The 16,121-nt window shown below is 42.7% G+C and overlaps 1 protein-coding gene across 1 annotated transcript in view; it reads left to right on the top strand.

The window, feature by feature from the left end:
- The window catches only part of RTKN2 (rhotekin 2), a 233,684-nt gene that overhangs the window by 69,097 nt on the left and 148,466 nt on the right, over positions 1 to 16,121 (top strand). The window contains exon 6 of the mRNA XM_030203115.1: positions 2,596 to 2,713. Coding sequence (XP_030058975.1) covers positions 2,596 to 2,713 — 118 coding nt within the window. The remainder of the gene's footprint in view (positions 1 to 2,595; positions 2,714 to 16,121) is intronic.

Raw genomic sequence — 16,121 nt, 5'->3', positions numbered from 1 at the left:
GTATTTTTGCCTGTCCTCCTCTTTCTGCGACACTTGTAATGTATGAAGGCTAACCTTTTTTCCCTTACCTTTTCAGCTACTACTATGCTTGAGAACCAGAGTTACCTTCTTTTCCTCTTACTTTTATGTCATTTTCTAACATAAAGGTTTGTCACCTTTAAAATAGCTCCTTTCAATTTTGCCCACTGGTGGTCTACTTCCTTCAGCTGTTCCCGTCCAACTAACTCTTCCTCGAGATATTCCCCCTTCTCGGCAAAGTTAGTGCTTTTAAAATCTAGGATCTTCGATCTTGAATAAGCCTTCTCTTCCTGTCTCTTAATATTGAACCACACCATTCGGTGATCACTAGATGCCAAATGATCCCCCACTGTAACATCAGAAACATTCTCTCTGTTCATAAGCACCAGGTCTAGAATCTTTCCATCTCATGTTGGCTCCATTACCCACTGCTGGAACAATTCTTTCTGTAGAGAATCCAATATCCCTTGGCCTCTAGACGACCCCACAGCAGGGACTCTCCAATCGACATCTGGCATATTAAAATCACCTATTAGTAATACTTCCCCTTTCCAAGCTATCTTGTGAATGGCTTCAATTGAGTCTCTGTCCATTTGTTCCCGTATATCATACCAATGTAAATACATTTTCCATTTCCTCTTTCCAGTTTAACCCACTGTGCTGCTTCCTTACCCCATATGTCCTCCAACTCTGTCACGTTAATATGCTTTGGAGAAATGTAAGTACAAAACAAGAATTTGTATTTCTGTTCCCGATGAATTGCAGATATCACCTTCATCAGAGGCTTACACACCAACTTCTTCAACAAGTCTTCAGTGACCTGAGCAGCCAGGTCTTGAGACCAGGCTGCCGCTCTGCTCTGAAAGGGCAATGGTGGAAGGTCAGCCCGTAAAACTTTTATATTAAAATGGTGGGTGGTGGGACCACCTAGCAAAAAGGTCTCCTGTACTGGTCAATTTATTTATTTATTCAAGACTTGATATACTGCTGAAGCTGATAAACATATCACAGCGGTTTACAAAATAAAAACAAAAAGGATAGGAAAAGAAATACAATAAAAGCTAGAAAAGAAAAAGTTTACACACAAGAAACTTACATAGAACTGTATATACCTTTAACACATTGTTATATCTACTGTCTTCCAAGTGCCTGCACCCGACGAAGCCACCTCACTCACTGGCCACCTTCCAATCTTCAGGTACTATGGGCGATTTGAATGACAGGTTGCAGATCAGCAATCTTATGTTTGAGTTCTTTCAGTACCCTGGAGTAACTACCATCCGGTCCAGGTTATTTATCACTCTTTAACTTGTCAATTTGGCTCAGTACGTCTTCCAGGTTCATAGAGATTTCTTTCAGTTTCTCTGCATAGTCGCCCCAGAAAACCCTTTCTGATATATGTAGATCTCTTACATCTTCTTCCATAAAGACCAAAGCAAAGAATTCATTCAGTCTCTCCGTTCTGGCCTTGTCCTCCCTGAGTGCCTTTTTTTCTTCTTCCCATTATAAATGTGTAAACCACTTTGATAGTTTTCTAATAAGTGGTATATTAAGTCTGGAATAAACTTGATAAGTGGTATATTAAGTCTGGAATAAACCTGAAACTTGATTATTAAAATTCGAAACCAAGGTGCCGTTATAGACCTATTGTAACTGAGGTCATATAAATTCAGCAAGGATGGACATAACTTATAGTAATCTATGAGTTAAGTTGTAGCCCTGCCCATTCTCCATCCATGTGTTTTATCTCTCATATATTTACGTGTGCAGATAAATGCAGGTGCTCAGTTATAGAATTGTCCTTTATATTAAAAGTGCCATTGAAAATCTTCTCTGATTGCTCAGTGCTATCTATGTAGTGCTGGGGCGCACTGAAGGAATTTCTCCTAATTTTGCAGGTAGTGGCCAAGGCCACTACTTATCCTATGATATGAGCTATGAAAATTAATATACATTTTGGGAACTGTCAGGTTCTTTTGATGCAGACTAGCTACTTTCGGAGGTAGGGTGCTGGGCTCAATGTACCTTGGTCTGATTGAGCAAGGTGTATCTTTGGTTCTTATATTCCTCTTAAATGTGTAATTTATGACATAAAGAAGTCCTGTTATGAAAATGTTAAATTAAGTTTCTTAATTTCATATAGAACTCAGGTCCTTAGGAACTGTTAAGCATTTTTTGCAAGGTTATTCTTATGGTAAAGCAGAAATCCTATCTTTTCTCACTCCAATTCTTCCTTTTTATAGGTTCTTTTTCTGTTTCTATTAAAGGAACTGTTTGTTGTACCTGAAAATATGTTGTAAACTTCCTGAAGTTAAATTGGAAGGGTGGTCTAGAAATGTTTATGCTATTTAATTTTGAATGTACTAAAGTTGTAACAACACATAAATGAAATATCAGTTGATTATTTAAATATGCAATTGTGGATTTACACAGTAGATTTCAAAACTTCAAACCACTGATTTTACCTTGACAACTAAAAAAAAAAAGAAAAAAAATTAATATAAAGATTTCTTCTACATTTTTTTTTTAGATAATCCAGTACTGCAATTACAATATAATTCTTTAACCCTTATACAGGTTCACAGCGTTATGCAGTATTTTGCATGTTCAAAATGGGTGCAGAGATTTTCGACACAGATATGGTCATTGTAGACAAAGCAGTCACTGATATATGTTTTGAAAATGTAATTGTATTGTAAGTATCATCCTTTACTCTCCTAAGTTACAGCTAAAATGGAATAAACAGCCCCAAGATATCTGAGACCTTGCAGATATGTTAAAATGAATCTTGAATTTGTATAAACTGGTTATTAATTCCTTCACTTTTCTATCTTCTTTGTTTCTTTGTTTTATCTTTTTGTGAATTTTGAGTTGATTTGGACTAGAGCACCACATAAATCTTGATTAAGTAAAATACATTGGTGTTTTTATTCTTTTCCTGGACTATGAATGTGGTAAGGCCTGCCCTTATTTAGGAGTAATCTGAGCAAGTTCTGAGTGTGTGGTAAGACAGATTTCATATATAGTTTAATTTGAGAATGGGTTACATGGCTGTGCTTAATTTACAGGAGACAGATAGGAAGGTACCTAACATTGACCAATCTTTTTTTTTTTTGTTTGTTACATTTGTACCCCCCGCTTTCCCACTCAAGGCAGGCTCAATGCGGCTTACATGAGGCAATGGAGGGTTAAGTGTCCCCATCCTCGTGGTATGTGTCCCATCCCAGCGGGCTCTGTCCCCATCCCCGCGGTTACTATGGATCCCCGTTCCTATGTCATTCTCTAGTTCAGAGCCACACATCTGGCAAGGAAAGACAACAGTCTATTGGATATGCTGAGCATGGTGATGCAACCGCACGAGTGGCGTTGCCTGCAAAATCTGAGAGTGGGGCACTCCCTTTGCCACTCATCTCAACAGTCATTCAGTACTGCTCCAGACTCAGGTCAGACAGGCTAGCTTCAGATGCCTTCCTCCTTCACTGGGGGGATAGCCTTCTGTATGCATATCCTCTCATTCCCTTGGTAGGAAAGACTTTGCTGAAACTCAAGCAGGACAGGGGACCCATGATCCTGATCGTGCCTTACTGATTCAAAAATTGATATTGCAGGAAGTGAATCAGCTGGAACAAGAGCCTTTCTTTTGTCCACATTTGTCCCTACAGGAAAGTAAAGCTTTGGACAGATTTGAAGAACATTGTTATCCATTGTACGGATAGGGGGGGGTGCAGTTGTATGGGCAAAACAAGGTTGTGTATCAGAAATAGCATGACTACTGCTTGACTCAACTGTTTATTGTAAGTTAGAGCAATATCCAACGGATGAGTTACTGCAAGCTATAAAAGAAATCACAAGTGAAGGGATCACTCAAAGTTTTCTGATGAAAAATTAGTTCTATTTCTTCAACCATCACACAGCAAAAATAAACATTTTCTATGTAGTACCTAAAATTCATAAAACACTTACACAACCTCCAGGCCGCCCGAAAGTGTCGGTTCGAGACTCTTTCCAGTAAGAATCTGTAAGTATGTTGGTTGATTTTTTGTTTTCTCTAAATACCCTTGATGGGGGATGATCCATCATATTTGAAGTGAAGGATACGACTCTTTTTTTTTTTTTTTTTTAACAAATTGACCTCCTTGGAACATATTCCTGAATCAACTTTATTAGTAACCCTATATGTTCAATCCACGATACCTCAGCAGGAGGCCTCAGAGGATCTGCAGGAAGAATTGGACTCTCTGCCCCATCCATGGACAGTACCCACAGATTTTCTGGTCCAATTAGTGACTCTGGCAATCAAGAACAATTACTTTTTGTTTAACAATGAAATCTATTTACAACCGGCAGGGGTAGCTGTGGGGGCCTCTTTGCCTTCAGTGGCCAATTAATGGCCCAGCTGGAGTGGTGTCACATTTATACTTCTGAGACCTACAGGTCAGTAGTGTGCTGGTGGCAATATATATATATGATATTCTTTTTAATATGGAGAGAGACTGAAGAGGCTTTAAACAAATTTGTGGAGGAACTTAATAATATGCACCTAATGATTAAATTCCAATGTGTACGAGTAGAATGTCAAAGGGGAAATTTTAAGGCTACAGTTTTTTTTTCCAAATCAACTGACCATAATTCCCTTTTTTTTTTTTTTTACATTTGACAGTATGCATCCCTTCCATATGAGGAATAGTTTGCCTTTTTACCAATTTTTTCTTTATCGACGCATTTGTGAATCAGAGTCGATGTAGAAGACAGCAGCTGCTACCTTTGATGAACAAATTCTCAAATCAAGGATATCCTCAACGAGTGATCAAACAAGCCTTCAAAAGGGCTTTGTATAACGGAGAACTACTACTGCAATCTAGAAAACAATTTGAACAAGAAGAAAAAAATTGCATGTGTCTTGAAGTACACAGATTTTTCTCCTAGAATAGCTAAAGTAATTAAGCGTCACTTGAAAGTATTGTCAGTATATGAAATATTCAGACAATCAGATTGATAGCGGTCTCTCCAAACAAGAACTTGGCTGTTGTATTGTGCAAGTCCAAGTGTGGACAGTAAGGACAGAGGAAGGAACTGGGCTTAAAAAATGCGGCCAATGTCATATAATGTCATATAATGAAAGAAAGTACTGAGTTCTTGTGGCCGCAAGGGTGTAAGAAGGTAAAAATACATTGTTCTACTTCGTGTGCCTCACAAGGAGTGATTTATCTGACAGTGCCCATGTGATGTGTTCTATATTGGGCAGATGAAACGCATGTTAAAAACAAGGATTGAATGACCCAATGGATGTAGTAACATAATAGATGACGGCAGATAAAGACCTGTATGGTCCATCCAGTCTGCCCAACAAGATAAACTCATTACATATGGTATGTGATACTTCATATATTTACCTGGTCTTGATTTGTCCTTGCCATTTTCAGGGCATAGATGTAGAAGTCTGCCCAGCACTGACCTAAAATTTCTGAAGTTAAAGTCGAAGCCCCTGAAAAGCTCCCCTCCAGCCCATCCAAATCTATTCAGCCATGATCAGGGCACAGACCACAGAAGTCTGCCCAACACTGGCCTTGTTCTCCAACTTCTGAAGTTAAATCTGTCCAGCCACAATCAGAGCACAGACTGTAAAAGTTTGCCCAGTACTGGCTTTGCTTCCCAATTATCAGTGTTGCTTTTGAATCTCTGCCAAGCTTCTTTGGATCCATTCCTTCTAAACAGGATTCCTTTATGGTTGTCCCATGCATTTTTGAATTCTGTTATCGTTTGTACCTACCACCCTCTCCGTGAAAAAAACATGGAATGGGAGACACTCTGTTAAGAGGAAATGACAGCTAGTTGCTGATTGGTTGCCTTCATGACAGAGTCTATTTTACTTTTGTTGCCATCTTGGAAGTTTTCTTTTTACAGAAGTGTTCTTCCTCCTGAAGCAGCTCGGCAAAAGAAGGGGGCCCTTGTCGGGGATGAAGAATCCTTGCACTTATATGAACCGGTGGAAGTGCTTTAATGACCGTGTTAGAATTGGAGTGACGCACTTCAGAAGATATGTGCCAGTGGAAAGTTCGCTTGCAGTTAAGCACAGTATTGTGGGACAGTTTTTGTATTTAAAAGTATAACACTTTTTTTTTTTTAAGACTGTCTTGAGTAGACACCAAGTTAATGAATTTTTGCATTAGTTGACTGACTTTTTTTTTTTTTTTTTTTGCAGCGGTGGGTTTTTTCTCCCAGGAGAGAGGAGTTTCCCACTGCTATTTTTACAGTCATTTTTGAGAAGCTGGTGATAGATAAACCCGATTGGGGTTGGGTTAAAAGTCTATGGCTTCTCCCCTGTGTAGTTGAGTCTTCTATTTTGATATATAGATTGTGTGGCAAAACCTTGACCCTCTCCTCTGGCAGTCTGAAGCAAACTTTTGAGTAGTTTCTGAGTTATAAGATATTTTGCTTTCTATTAAGTTTTTCTCTGTCTGCCTTTTTTGGATGATTTTCTGTTTCAAAAATGAGCCTCTTAATACATTACTTTTAAAATAACTGTACTGAGGGGAAAGGAAACTTCATTTTTTTTCTCTGTGGGAAATGACGTTGTCTAAGAGCTTGTTGAATGTCTCTCATTGTTAGGTTTGTTTAAATAAGCAAGTACTAAAAATATTTCTCAGCGTTTTGTTTGCATATCACAAAATCCCTGCTGTTTTAAAGATTTATATAATGTGGCAGTATTTAGTGTCCTTTAGTGATATTCATAACAAAATTGTATCTTGTTTCCAAATCAACTCAACCAAACAACCAGGACTCTAATTTGTGGTATAGTAATGCACTAATAATTTATCAGTATGAGATTTCAGCAAGTCTGACATTTTCCCACAGTTAAAGATGAACCACTATGTGTAGGGTTAAAAAAATCTTTTTAAGCTTGATGACTAGCCTATTTAGTTTGTGGTCCCTGAAGTTTTCTGTTTGAGATCTACTTTTATTCTGTTGTACAGCTTGCATAGTAAAATTATTTTCAAATCAAAATGTTTTAAAAGCTTGCAAGCCTTTCTTCACTAGTGAGATTTTGGAGTACTTAATAAGTTGTATATACTTTCTATATAACGTATGTTCTTTTAAAATGAATAATGAGGTTTCTCTTGGAACCCGTCTCAGATCATCTGTGATACCAGGTTTAGGTGTTACTGCTACAGTAAGAGTTTGAAAGCACTTGTTTTGCTACAGCATTGCAGCCTGAAATATACTGTTAAAAAAAAAAAAGACAGTACATATGGGGGTGAGGACAAGCAGGAAATCACAACAGGAAAAAACATACTCCTCCTCCAATTCGACATGTCTAGTGCATTCGACATGGTGGACCACAATATACTGCTAGGTCTTCTCGATTACTTCGGGATCAGCGGAAACATAATTAAGTGGATCAAAGGTTTCCTAACCACCAGGACATGTCAAGTGAAATCAAATACAAACACATCTTCACCATGGAAACCCGACTGTGGAGTACCTCAAGGATCACAATTATCACCAATCCTCTTCAACTTAATGATGACGCCACTAGCTAAATCCTTAGCCAACCAAGGCCTCAACCCTTTCATCTATGCTGACGATGTCACAATATACATTCCTTACACACTCGATCCAACAGAAATAACCAACAAAATCAATCTAAGTTTGAACATCATGAACTCATGGGCAAGTGCATTTCAATTAAAACTCAATACCGAAAAAACACACTGTCTCATCTTCTCATCTCAATACAACATGAACAAACTCACAAATATAATCACCGCAGACCACACCCTCCCTATCTCAGATAGCCTCAAAATCCTCGGCGTGACAATCAACCGAAACCTCACCCTAGAGACCCAAGTGAAAACTACAACAAAGAAAATGTTCTATTCCTCCACGACCCTCCAGACCGGTCAAGACGCGTGGGTTATGTCCTCCTACCAGCAGAGGGAGACTGAGAAACACTGAGCTTTTGGATACTGTATATACCGTGTTTCCCCGAAAATAGGGCATCCCCATAAAATAAGACCTACCGAGGTTTTTGGTGCCCTTAGAAAATATAAGGCCTCCCCCGAAAGTAAGGCCTAGCAAAGTTTTTCTTTTCCCGGTAAGTAGGGTCCCCCCCCCCCCCGAGATCGCCGGGCCCCCCCCTCCGTCGCTCTGAAACTAACCCCCCACCCGAGGTTGCCCCCCCACCCGAGATGGCGCCCCCACCCGAAGTCGCCGGACCCCAACCCCCTCTGTCGCTCTGAAACTAACCTGAACTTAAGCCTCCTTTCACTTTCCTTCCAGTTCGCAGCAAGCAGCAGCAGTAGGAGGGCAGGCCACTCCTTCCTTCCGTGTCCCGCCCTCGCCTGACGTAACGTAACGTCAGGCGAGGGTGGGGCTCGGAAGGAAGGAGAGGCCTGCCCTGCCCTGCTGCTCCTGCGAACTGGAAGGAAAGTGAAAGGAGGCTTAAGTTCAGGTTAGTTTCTGAGCGACGGAGGGGGGTGGGGTCCGGCGACTTCGGGTGGGAGCGCCATCTCGGGTGGGGGGGCGACCTCGGGTGGGGGGGTTACCGGTAGTTGCAGGAGCAATGGAGGGAAGGTGGGCGGGCCAACCGTGTTTCCCCGAAATATTAAGACATCCCCTGAAAATAAGACCTAGCGCCTTTTTGGGCGCAAAAATTAATATAAGGCAGTGTCTTATATTCGGGGAAACACGGTATAACCTGGGCAGTACATCTGCTAGCCAGTATTTTCTCAGTCTCAGCAGAGGTAGAAGGACAGCCTGTGCAGTCTTCAATAGTCTGGTGAGGTAGTTTGACTATTCGTTTATGGGGATTTTACTCTTCTTGCCAATTTATTGGTTTTTGACTATTCCCTGTACGTGTGTTTAAAAAAAAAAAAAAGTGCTTCGGGGCCCTGGGTCCGGTGGGGCCCAGTTTTTCCCCCTGGGGTGTCACACCTGTTTTCAGGTCCCTCCCCCTGTGCTGCTCTCTATGGAGATTTTGGCAGCTTTGTGCCTCGGCTGCTTTTATAATATTGTAGCCCTTGAGTGCCTCCCACTTCTCAGCTGCCAATTTGGGTTGATGTCTCTTTAAGAGCGATCTGGGCCCGTATCTGACTAGGAACGGACGGCAGGTTCGATTCCTGTGTATAGCGAGAGAGCAGTGCGAGTGATTGTTGTGGGAAAGCAGTGAGTGAGAATTTTGGCTTCGCTCAGCGTGTGGTGAGCTTCAGTGTTATGGCAGGCAAACTCCTCTGGTGTCGCGCATGTTCGCGCCGAGGAGTAGAATCTCCGGGGGGACAGTGCTGGCTCTGCGGCGAACCGAAGCAGGCCTCGTCAATGGCGGCGCCCCCGGTGTTAATTGCCGAGGTTCCAGCTAGTTTGGGGGCAGCGGGAGCGCCAGCAGGGACGGCATCAGCGAGTTTAGTTTTGGCGGGAACGCCCGCCATTTTGGATTCCATGCGTCCCGCGGAATCAGCTGTTTTTGGCTCTGCTGCCCCTGGGTCGGCTCCGAACATGGTACCGGAGGGTCCAGGAGGCGTGGCTTTTCCTCCGGAGTTTGTTTGGACCCTCTATCAAGCCTGGAGGTCGGGACCCCCGCCTTTAGGGGAGGGGTCTAGTCCAGCACTGGCTAAGAGGCCTCTGTTTGAGTGGGACGACGAAGAGGGATTCTCTCCTGGAGGGTCCGAAGGGGCTCTTAGTGAAATAGGAGATTCTGAGGGGTTTGAGGGATTTCAGGATCCGGATTTGGTGGTGCCTGGAGAGGATCCTTCTGTAGTGAGGATTTTTCATAGGGAGGAGCTTGCGGATCTCATTGAGCAGGTCTCTTCCACCCTTAAGTTTGAACAGCCAGAGGCGGCTTTGGGGGAGGCTAGACAGGTGGACCCCTTGGTTAAGGGTATTCAGCGGCAGGCTAGGTCCTTTCCCATGAATAAGGATCTCCGGGATATGGTGTTTCAAGAGTGGCAGTCGCCGGATTCTCCCTGTAAAGTTTCTAAAGCGATGTCAAGACTTTATCCGCTTCCACAGGAAGATAGAGATTCCTTTAAGGCACCCACAGTTGATGCTGTGGTGACAGCAGTTACAAAAGCCACGGCTATTCCGGTAGACGGTGGGACCGCCCTCCGTGATCCCTAGGATAGGAGGCTTGAGTCCTTTCTCAAGCGGAGTTTCGACTTGTCGGCCCTGGCTCTGCAGGCCTCAGTTTGTGGGGGACTGGTTGCGCGGGCGTGTTTTCGTTGGGCCGAGAAGCTTCTTGATGATTCGGTGGAGGTTGGGACCTCGGGGGTGCAGGAGTTAGCCAAATTGGAGATGGGATCGTCCTTTTTGTCTGATGCACTTTATGATTTGCTCTGTGCCTCGGCCAAGAATATGGCTCTGCTGGTGGCGTAGGGCCCTTTGGTTGCGAGGTTGGGTCGCGGACGCGGCCTCTAAAGCTAAGTTGTGTTCGCTTCCCTTTAAGGGATCCATGCTTTTTGGTGAGGATTTGGATAAGTTGGTGCGCGGTCTCAGCGATGCCAAGGCCCCTCGCCTTCCGGATTTTCGTCCCAAGGCGACTACCAGGGGTATTTCCTCCCGAGGTCGGTTTAAGGAGGCTCGTCGGTATAGGCCCAGGAGGACTAGTGGGTCCTATAGAGGTCGGTTTTTCCAGCGCACCCAGTCCTTTCGGGGGAATCGGCGCGGAGGACGGGATTTCTCTGCGGGAGGACAGGTTTCAGGGCGTAATTCGCAATGAAGGTGTGCGGGCCCAGGCTCTGGTTCGGGTAGGGGCTCGGCTGAGTCTGTTTTACCAGAACTGGGCCCAAATCACATCGGATCAGTGGGTTCTCGAGGTGGTCGTTGTCAGATTCAGTGGTGTTGTGTCAGGGACCGATAGTTATGCCAGATCCGGATTGGTTCTCGCTTACGGCTGGCTCTTGAGAGACACAGGTTAAGGAAGAAAGGTTTTTCGTCCAGAGTTATCGATACGATGTTGAGTTCGCGTAGGCAGTCCACTTCGTGGGCGTATGTCCGGGTCTGGAGAGTCTTTGAGCATTGGTGTGCAGGTAGACAGGTTCTTCCCTTTCGAGCGTCGGTGACTGATGTTTTGCAGTTTTTGCAGGATGGTATGGACAGGGGTCTGGCCTTGTCTTCCTTGAAGGTACAGGTGGCGGCTTTGTCGTGTTTTCGTGGAAAGATCCAGGGGAAGTCGTTAGCTTCTAGTCCGGATGTTGTTCGATTTTTGAAGGGTGTTAAGTTACTGCGACCGCCCTGGCGGCGAATGGTGCCTCCGTGGGATTTGAATCTCGTTCTGGATGCTTTGGTGAGGCCGCCGTTTGAGCCCTTGGTTTCTGTTTCGGATAAGGATCTTTCCTTAAAGACGGTGTTCTTGGTGGCTATTACTTCAGCTCGGAGGGTGTCGGAACTTCAGGCTTTGTCTTGTAGAGAACCCTTTTTGTCTTTTTCCAAGGAGAAGGTTTCGTTGCGCCCGGTGCCGTCCTTTGTGCCCAAGGTGGTTTCAGAGTTCCATGTGAACCAAGTTATTTCCTTGCCAGTTTTGGGTGACTTGGCGGGGGATGCGGAGCAGCGTCGACTGGCCAAGTTAGATGTGCGAAGAGTCTTGCGCTGTTATATTTCCAGAACTCGGCACTATAGACTTTCTGATCGTTTGTTCGTTCTTCATGGTGGTGCAAGAAAGGGTGCGGCAGCTTCCAAAGCTACGATAGCTAGATGGTTGAAGGAGTCAATTGCTTCTGCGTATTTGCTGAAGGGCCGCGTGGTCCCTAAGGAGTTTTCGGCTCATTCTACCAGGGGAATGGCGACCTCCTGGGCGGAGAGTAGTATGATTCCTCCGTTAGATATTTGTCGAGCGGCGGTTTGGTCGTCATTGCATTCCTTTGTTATGTTTCAACTTTTTTATTATTGTATTATCGAAATAACAGACCATTATACAACACCAAAATGAGTATATATACAACGCAGTCATCTAAATATATCATCAACAACATGTTTGTAATAATTTTCCCCCCCCCCCCATGTTCCCCTTTCTCCCCTCCCACCCTTCCCCCCTCCTCCCCTCCAACAAGCTGATATATTATTGTGATATTATTGTCAAAAGAAGGAATTAACATCATTTACATAATAAAGTGTAATAGTATCAACCTCCGATGACTTATGTGTTTCATTTGTTATCCTCCAGTTTCGGCTATATATTATAACCAATATCACATCTTGATCATAATATCCCCCTCCCCCCCCTATTTACCTATAATTGAATCTTCTGTTATCACAATTGACACCCAAAAAAAAAAAAAAAAAAAATATTACAGATTATTAAGAATTCGACTTCTCCCTCTGTGAGTCATCCCATCCAGATAACACCCCCAGATTTTTAGAAAGCGCTCTTTACGTTTGTATGTCCCTTTTGCCTCTCTCGCTTCCCAAGTGAGCAATTGGTGCACCTGGTTCCGCCAATGCCAGAAAGTCGGAGGGTGTGCAGAGGTCCAGTGCTGCATTATGCATTTCTTGGCAATGAGACATGTTTTACGGCATAGCATCATTTTATCTTTGTTTAGCCTGGGAAAGGCGTCATGTTTATCTAGTACTAGACATAGAGGGTTCAATGCAATATCACAATTGACAGTTGTAGATAGAAATACAGCTATGTGTCTCCAGTATTTGTTTATTGCAGGGCATGCCCATATCGCATGATATAGCGTATTATCTGCCCTCTGATATTTCAGGCAGGTAGCAGTATGGATGCCCCCTGATTTGTATAGTTGTGTCTGGGTAAAATAAGCCCTATGCAATATGCGAAACGCACATTCCCTAAGGTTAGCCCCTCCTACTATTCTGGGTATATCCTGTATTTGTTTTACAATATTCCAACCTGTCAATGCTCTGCCTATATCTATTTCCCATTTCTGACGGAGTTGACTAAACTCTCTCTCAGGCATCAGTCCCCACAATTTCAGATGTATACTGGAGATTGATGGCACCTCCTCAGCTATTTCTTCGAAGAATTTTCTAATTTTCTCACCTAAGTGTTTCTTAATCTCATCTGTATTTAGTGTGCGCACATAGTGCGTGAGTTGGCTATGCGCAAAATGATCCCTCCATTGTGCATTAGTTTGCATTTGTGTTACTGCTTTGATATGCCCATCACCCCCCAACACATCCTGCATAATTGCTATGCCGTTTCTTTCCCACGTGACAAAAGTTGGATTCTCTATCCCCGGTACAAACATCGGGTTGCCCCTAATAGTTAATAACTCTGTATTAAAGGGGTCTCCCCCCCAGAAGTTTCCCTATAAATCTCCACGCTTCCCTGGTAGGCTGGAGCAAAACACTATGTTTAAATCTATGGGGGAGTATCTTATTCTGGGTATGTAATAACGCTAGATAATTATATGGGGCGAAGTATACTATCTCATACTCAAGTGGTGTATGATCCGATGTATTCATTACCCAATCTCTAACCTGTCTTAGCAAGCAAGCTATATTGTAGTATTTAATATTTGGAATCCCCATTCCCCCTTGTCTCCACCCTCCTAGCAGGAATTTCAATTGAAGTTTGGCCCTTTTCCCAGCCCAACAGAATTTTCTCAGAATTTTATAAAAGTATTTTATGTCAGTCTGCTTGAGTTTTAGTGGTAGAACCTGTAAAACATACAGCCACCGCGGCATTATCACCATCCTCGTTAAACATATCCTCCCTGTCAAGGATATCGTAAGGTTTTGCCAAGAATTTAACTGGTGCATGGTCTGCTCTTTGAGTTTGCTAACATTTAAATCATATAAATCTCTTGTATTTACCGGTAATAGAATCTCTAAATATTTAAAAGATTTAGTTGCCCGCTTTAAAGGGAAATCTATGGGCCACAGGCTATGGGCATCTGTATTTATAGCTAAGGCCTCTGATTTGTCAAGGTTTAACGTGAATCCCGAGTAGTCTCCAAACTCCCTAAAAATCTCTAATACATTACCCAGCGCTTCTTTTGGGTTCTTTAAAATAATTAGCAAATCATCTGCAAATGCAGCCATTTTGAACTGCTGATGTTGTATGTCCACTCCAGGCACTGCTGGGCATTCTTGAATATCCCTAATTAGAGGGTCTAAATATAGTGCAAATAGTAAGGGCGATAGCGGGCAGCCTTGTCTCGTTCCCCTGCCTATATGAATTACCTCAGATAAGTTCCCATTGACCATTACCTGCGCTAGAGGGTCTGCATATAAAGCTTTAATCGCCTGTACAAACTCTCCTTTTATACCATATCCCTCCATCACCTCATATAAGAAAGACCATTCCACTTTATCGAACGCCTTTTCAGCGTCAAAACTAATCATTAAAGCTTGTTCATTAGTGTGCTCTAAATATTCCAATGATGTCAAAATTCGTCTGAGATTCTTAGCCACCGACCTACCCTGCACAAAACCAACTTGAGCTTCATGGATTATTTTTGGTAGAACACGGCCTAGTCTATTTGCTAAAATTTTTGCGAATAGTTTGGCTTCATGGTTAATAAGCGATATAGGGCGATACGATGTTACTAGTTGCTCATCTCGACTAGGCTTTGGAAACACAATTATACGCGCTAGATTTAAATGTTCAGGTAATGTACCATTTGATATCCATTCTTTAAACACTTTAGTTAATGTAGGTACAATCGACTCCCCCATTAATTTATAAAATTCTGCTTTGTATCCATCGGGACCTGGCGCTTTACCCATCTTGCTATGTCCTATAGCCCATGTGATCTCATCCTCACTAATCTCCGCGTTCAGTAGATTGCGGTCATGTTCATTTATCTGTGGGATCGTAAGGTTTTGAAGATATTGCGTGCCTGATAGCCCTTCTTGTTCTGTAGAGCTATATAGGTGTTGATAATATGTTTTAAATTCCTGTCTAATTCCTTTATTGGAATGTATCAAATTTCCCTCTTGTGTTTTTATACTAGTGATATTTCTGGAAGCGTATCTAGGGGCAATAACTCTTGCCAGAAGTTTCCCTCCCTTGTTCCCAAATTTATACAATTGGAATCTATAATATGTTTGGGATTTCACTTCCCTATCATGTAGTAAGGAGTTATAAGCCGCCTGTATTTCTAATATCTCCTGTCGAAGCCGAGGGCAAGGATTTAAGCCATAGTGTCTATTCACTTCTCTCAATTGTTTCTCCAATCTCAGAATTTCCCTATCTCTTGCACGCTTGTATTGGGTAGTAAAACTGATAGTTTCTCCCCGCAAGACCACCTTTGCGGCTTCCCAAAAACTAGTTGAAGTTGGTACTGTGTCTTCATTAAAATGTTTATACTCTGCCCATTTCGTTTGTAAATGTTCTCGAAATCTCACATTATTTACTAGATACGTTGGGAACGTCCACCCCCGAAATTTCTCTTCTTCCCCTCCCCCCATCCAATTCATATGTACCGTCGCATGATCCGAGATAACGCACGGTCCTATATCAGCGTCTCTAATTGTGGGAAATAATGTGCTTGATGTTAATAGGTAGTCAATCCTGGAAGAGGTACCATGAGCTCTTGACATATGTGTATATTCTCTGATCCCAGGATGCAACGTCCTCCATATATCTATGAGATCTAGTGTGGTGCATAATTCAGGTAGTCCTCTAGTTTGTGTTCGGTGGATTGTTGCCGGAGGGTGCGAACGGTCCACTTGTAGATCCCAGGTCATATTAAAATCTCCTCCCAGTATTATTGGTATTGATTCTAAACATGCTATTTTTGCCACTAGTTTTTTGTAGAATTTAAGATCTAGGACATTTGGGGCGTATATACTGCCCAGTAAGAGTTTTTGTCTATTAATTGTGACAATAGCTAACACATATCGTCCCTCAGGATCCTGGATTATCTTATGAATGTGGTTTGTTATTCCTTTTCTAATTAGAATTGCTACTCCCCTTTTTCTCCCCACCGCTGCTGTTGACATACATTCCCCCACCCACCATTTATTCAATTTAGCATGTTCTTCTGCAGTTAAATGTGTCTCTTGTAAAAAGGCTATGTCAGCCCTAAGCCTTTGGAGGTGTCTTAAGATTTTTGATCTTTTTATGGGCGAAGGAATGCCCCCAACATTCCATGTAATAACCTTAATTAGTGTATCTGTTTTGGCCCTCCATCTCCATATTT

Source organism: Microcaecilia unicolor, chromosome 5 (genome assembly GCF_901765095.1).
Source record: "Microcaecilia unicolor chromosome 5, aMicUni1.1, whole genome shotgun sequence".
In the NCBI taxonomy this organism is placed as follows: domain Eukaryota; kingdom Metazoa; phylum Chordata; class Amphibia; order Gymnophiona; family Siphonopidae; genus Microcaecilia; species Microcaecilia unicolor.
This window is presented reverse-complemented; position numbering and strand designations above follow the sequence as displayed.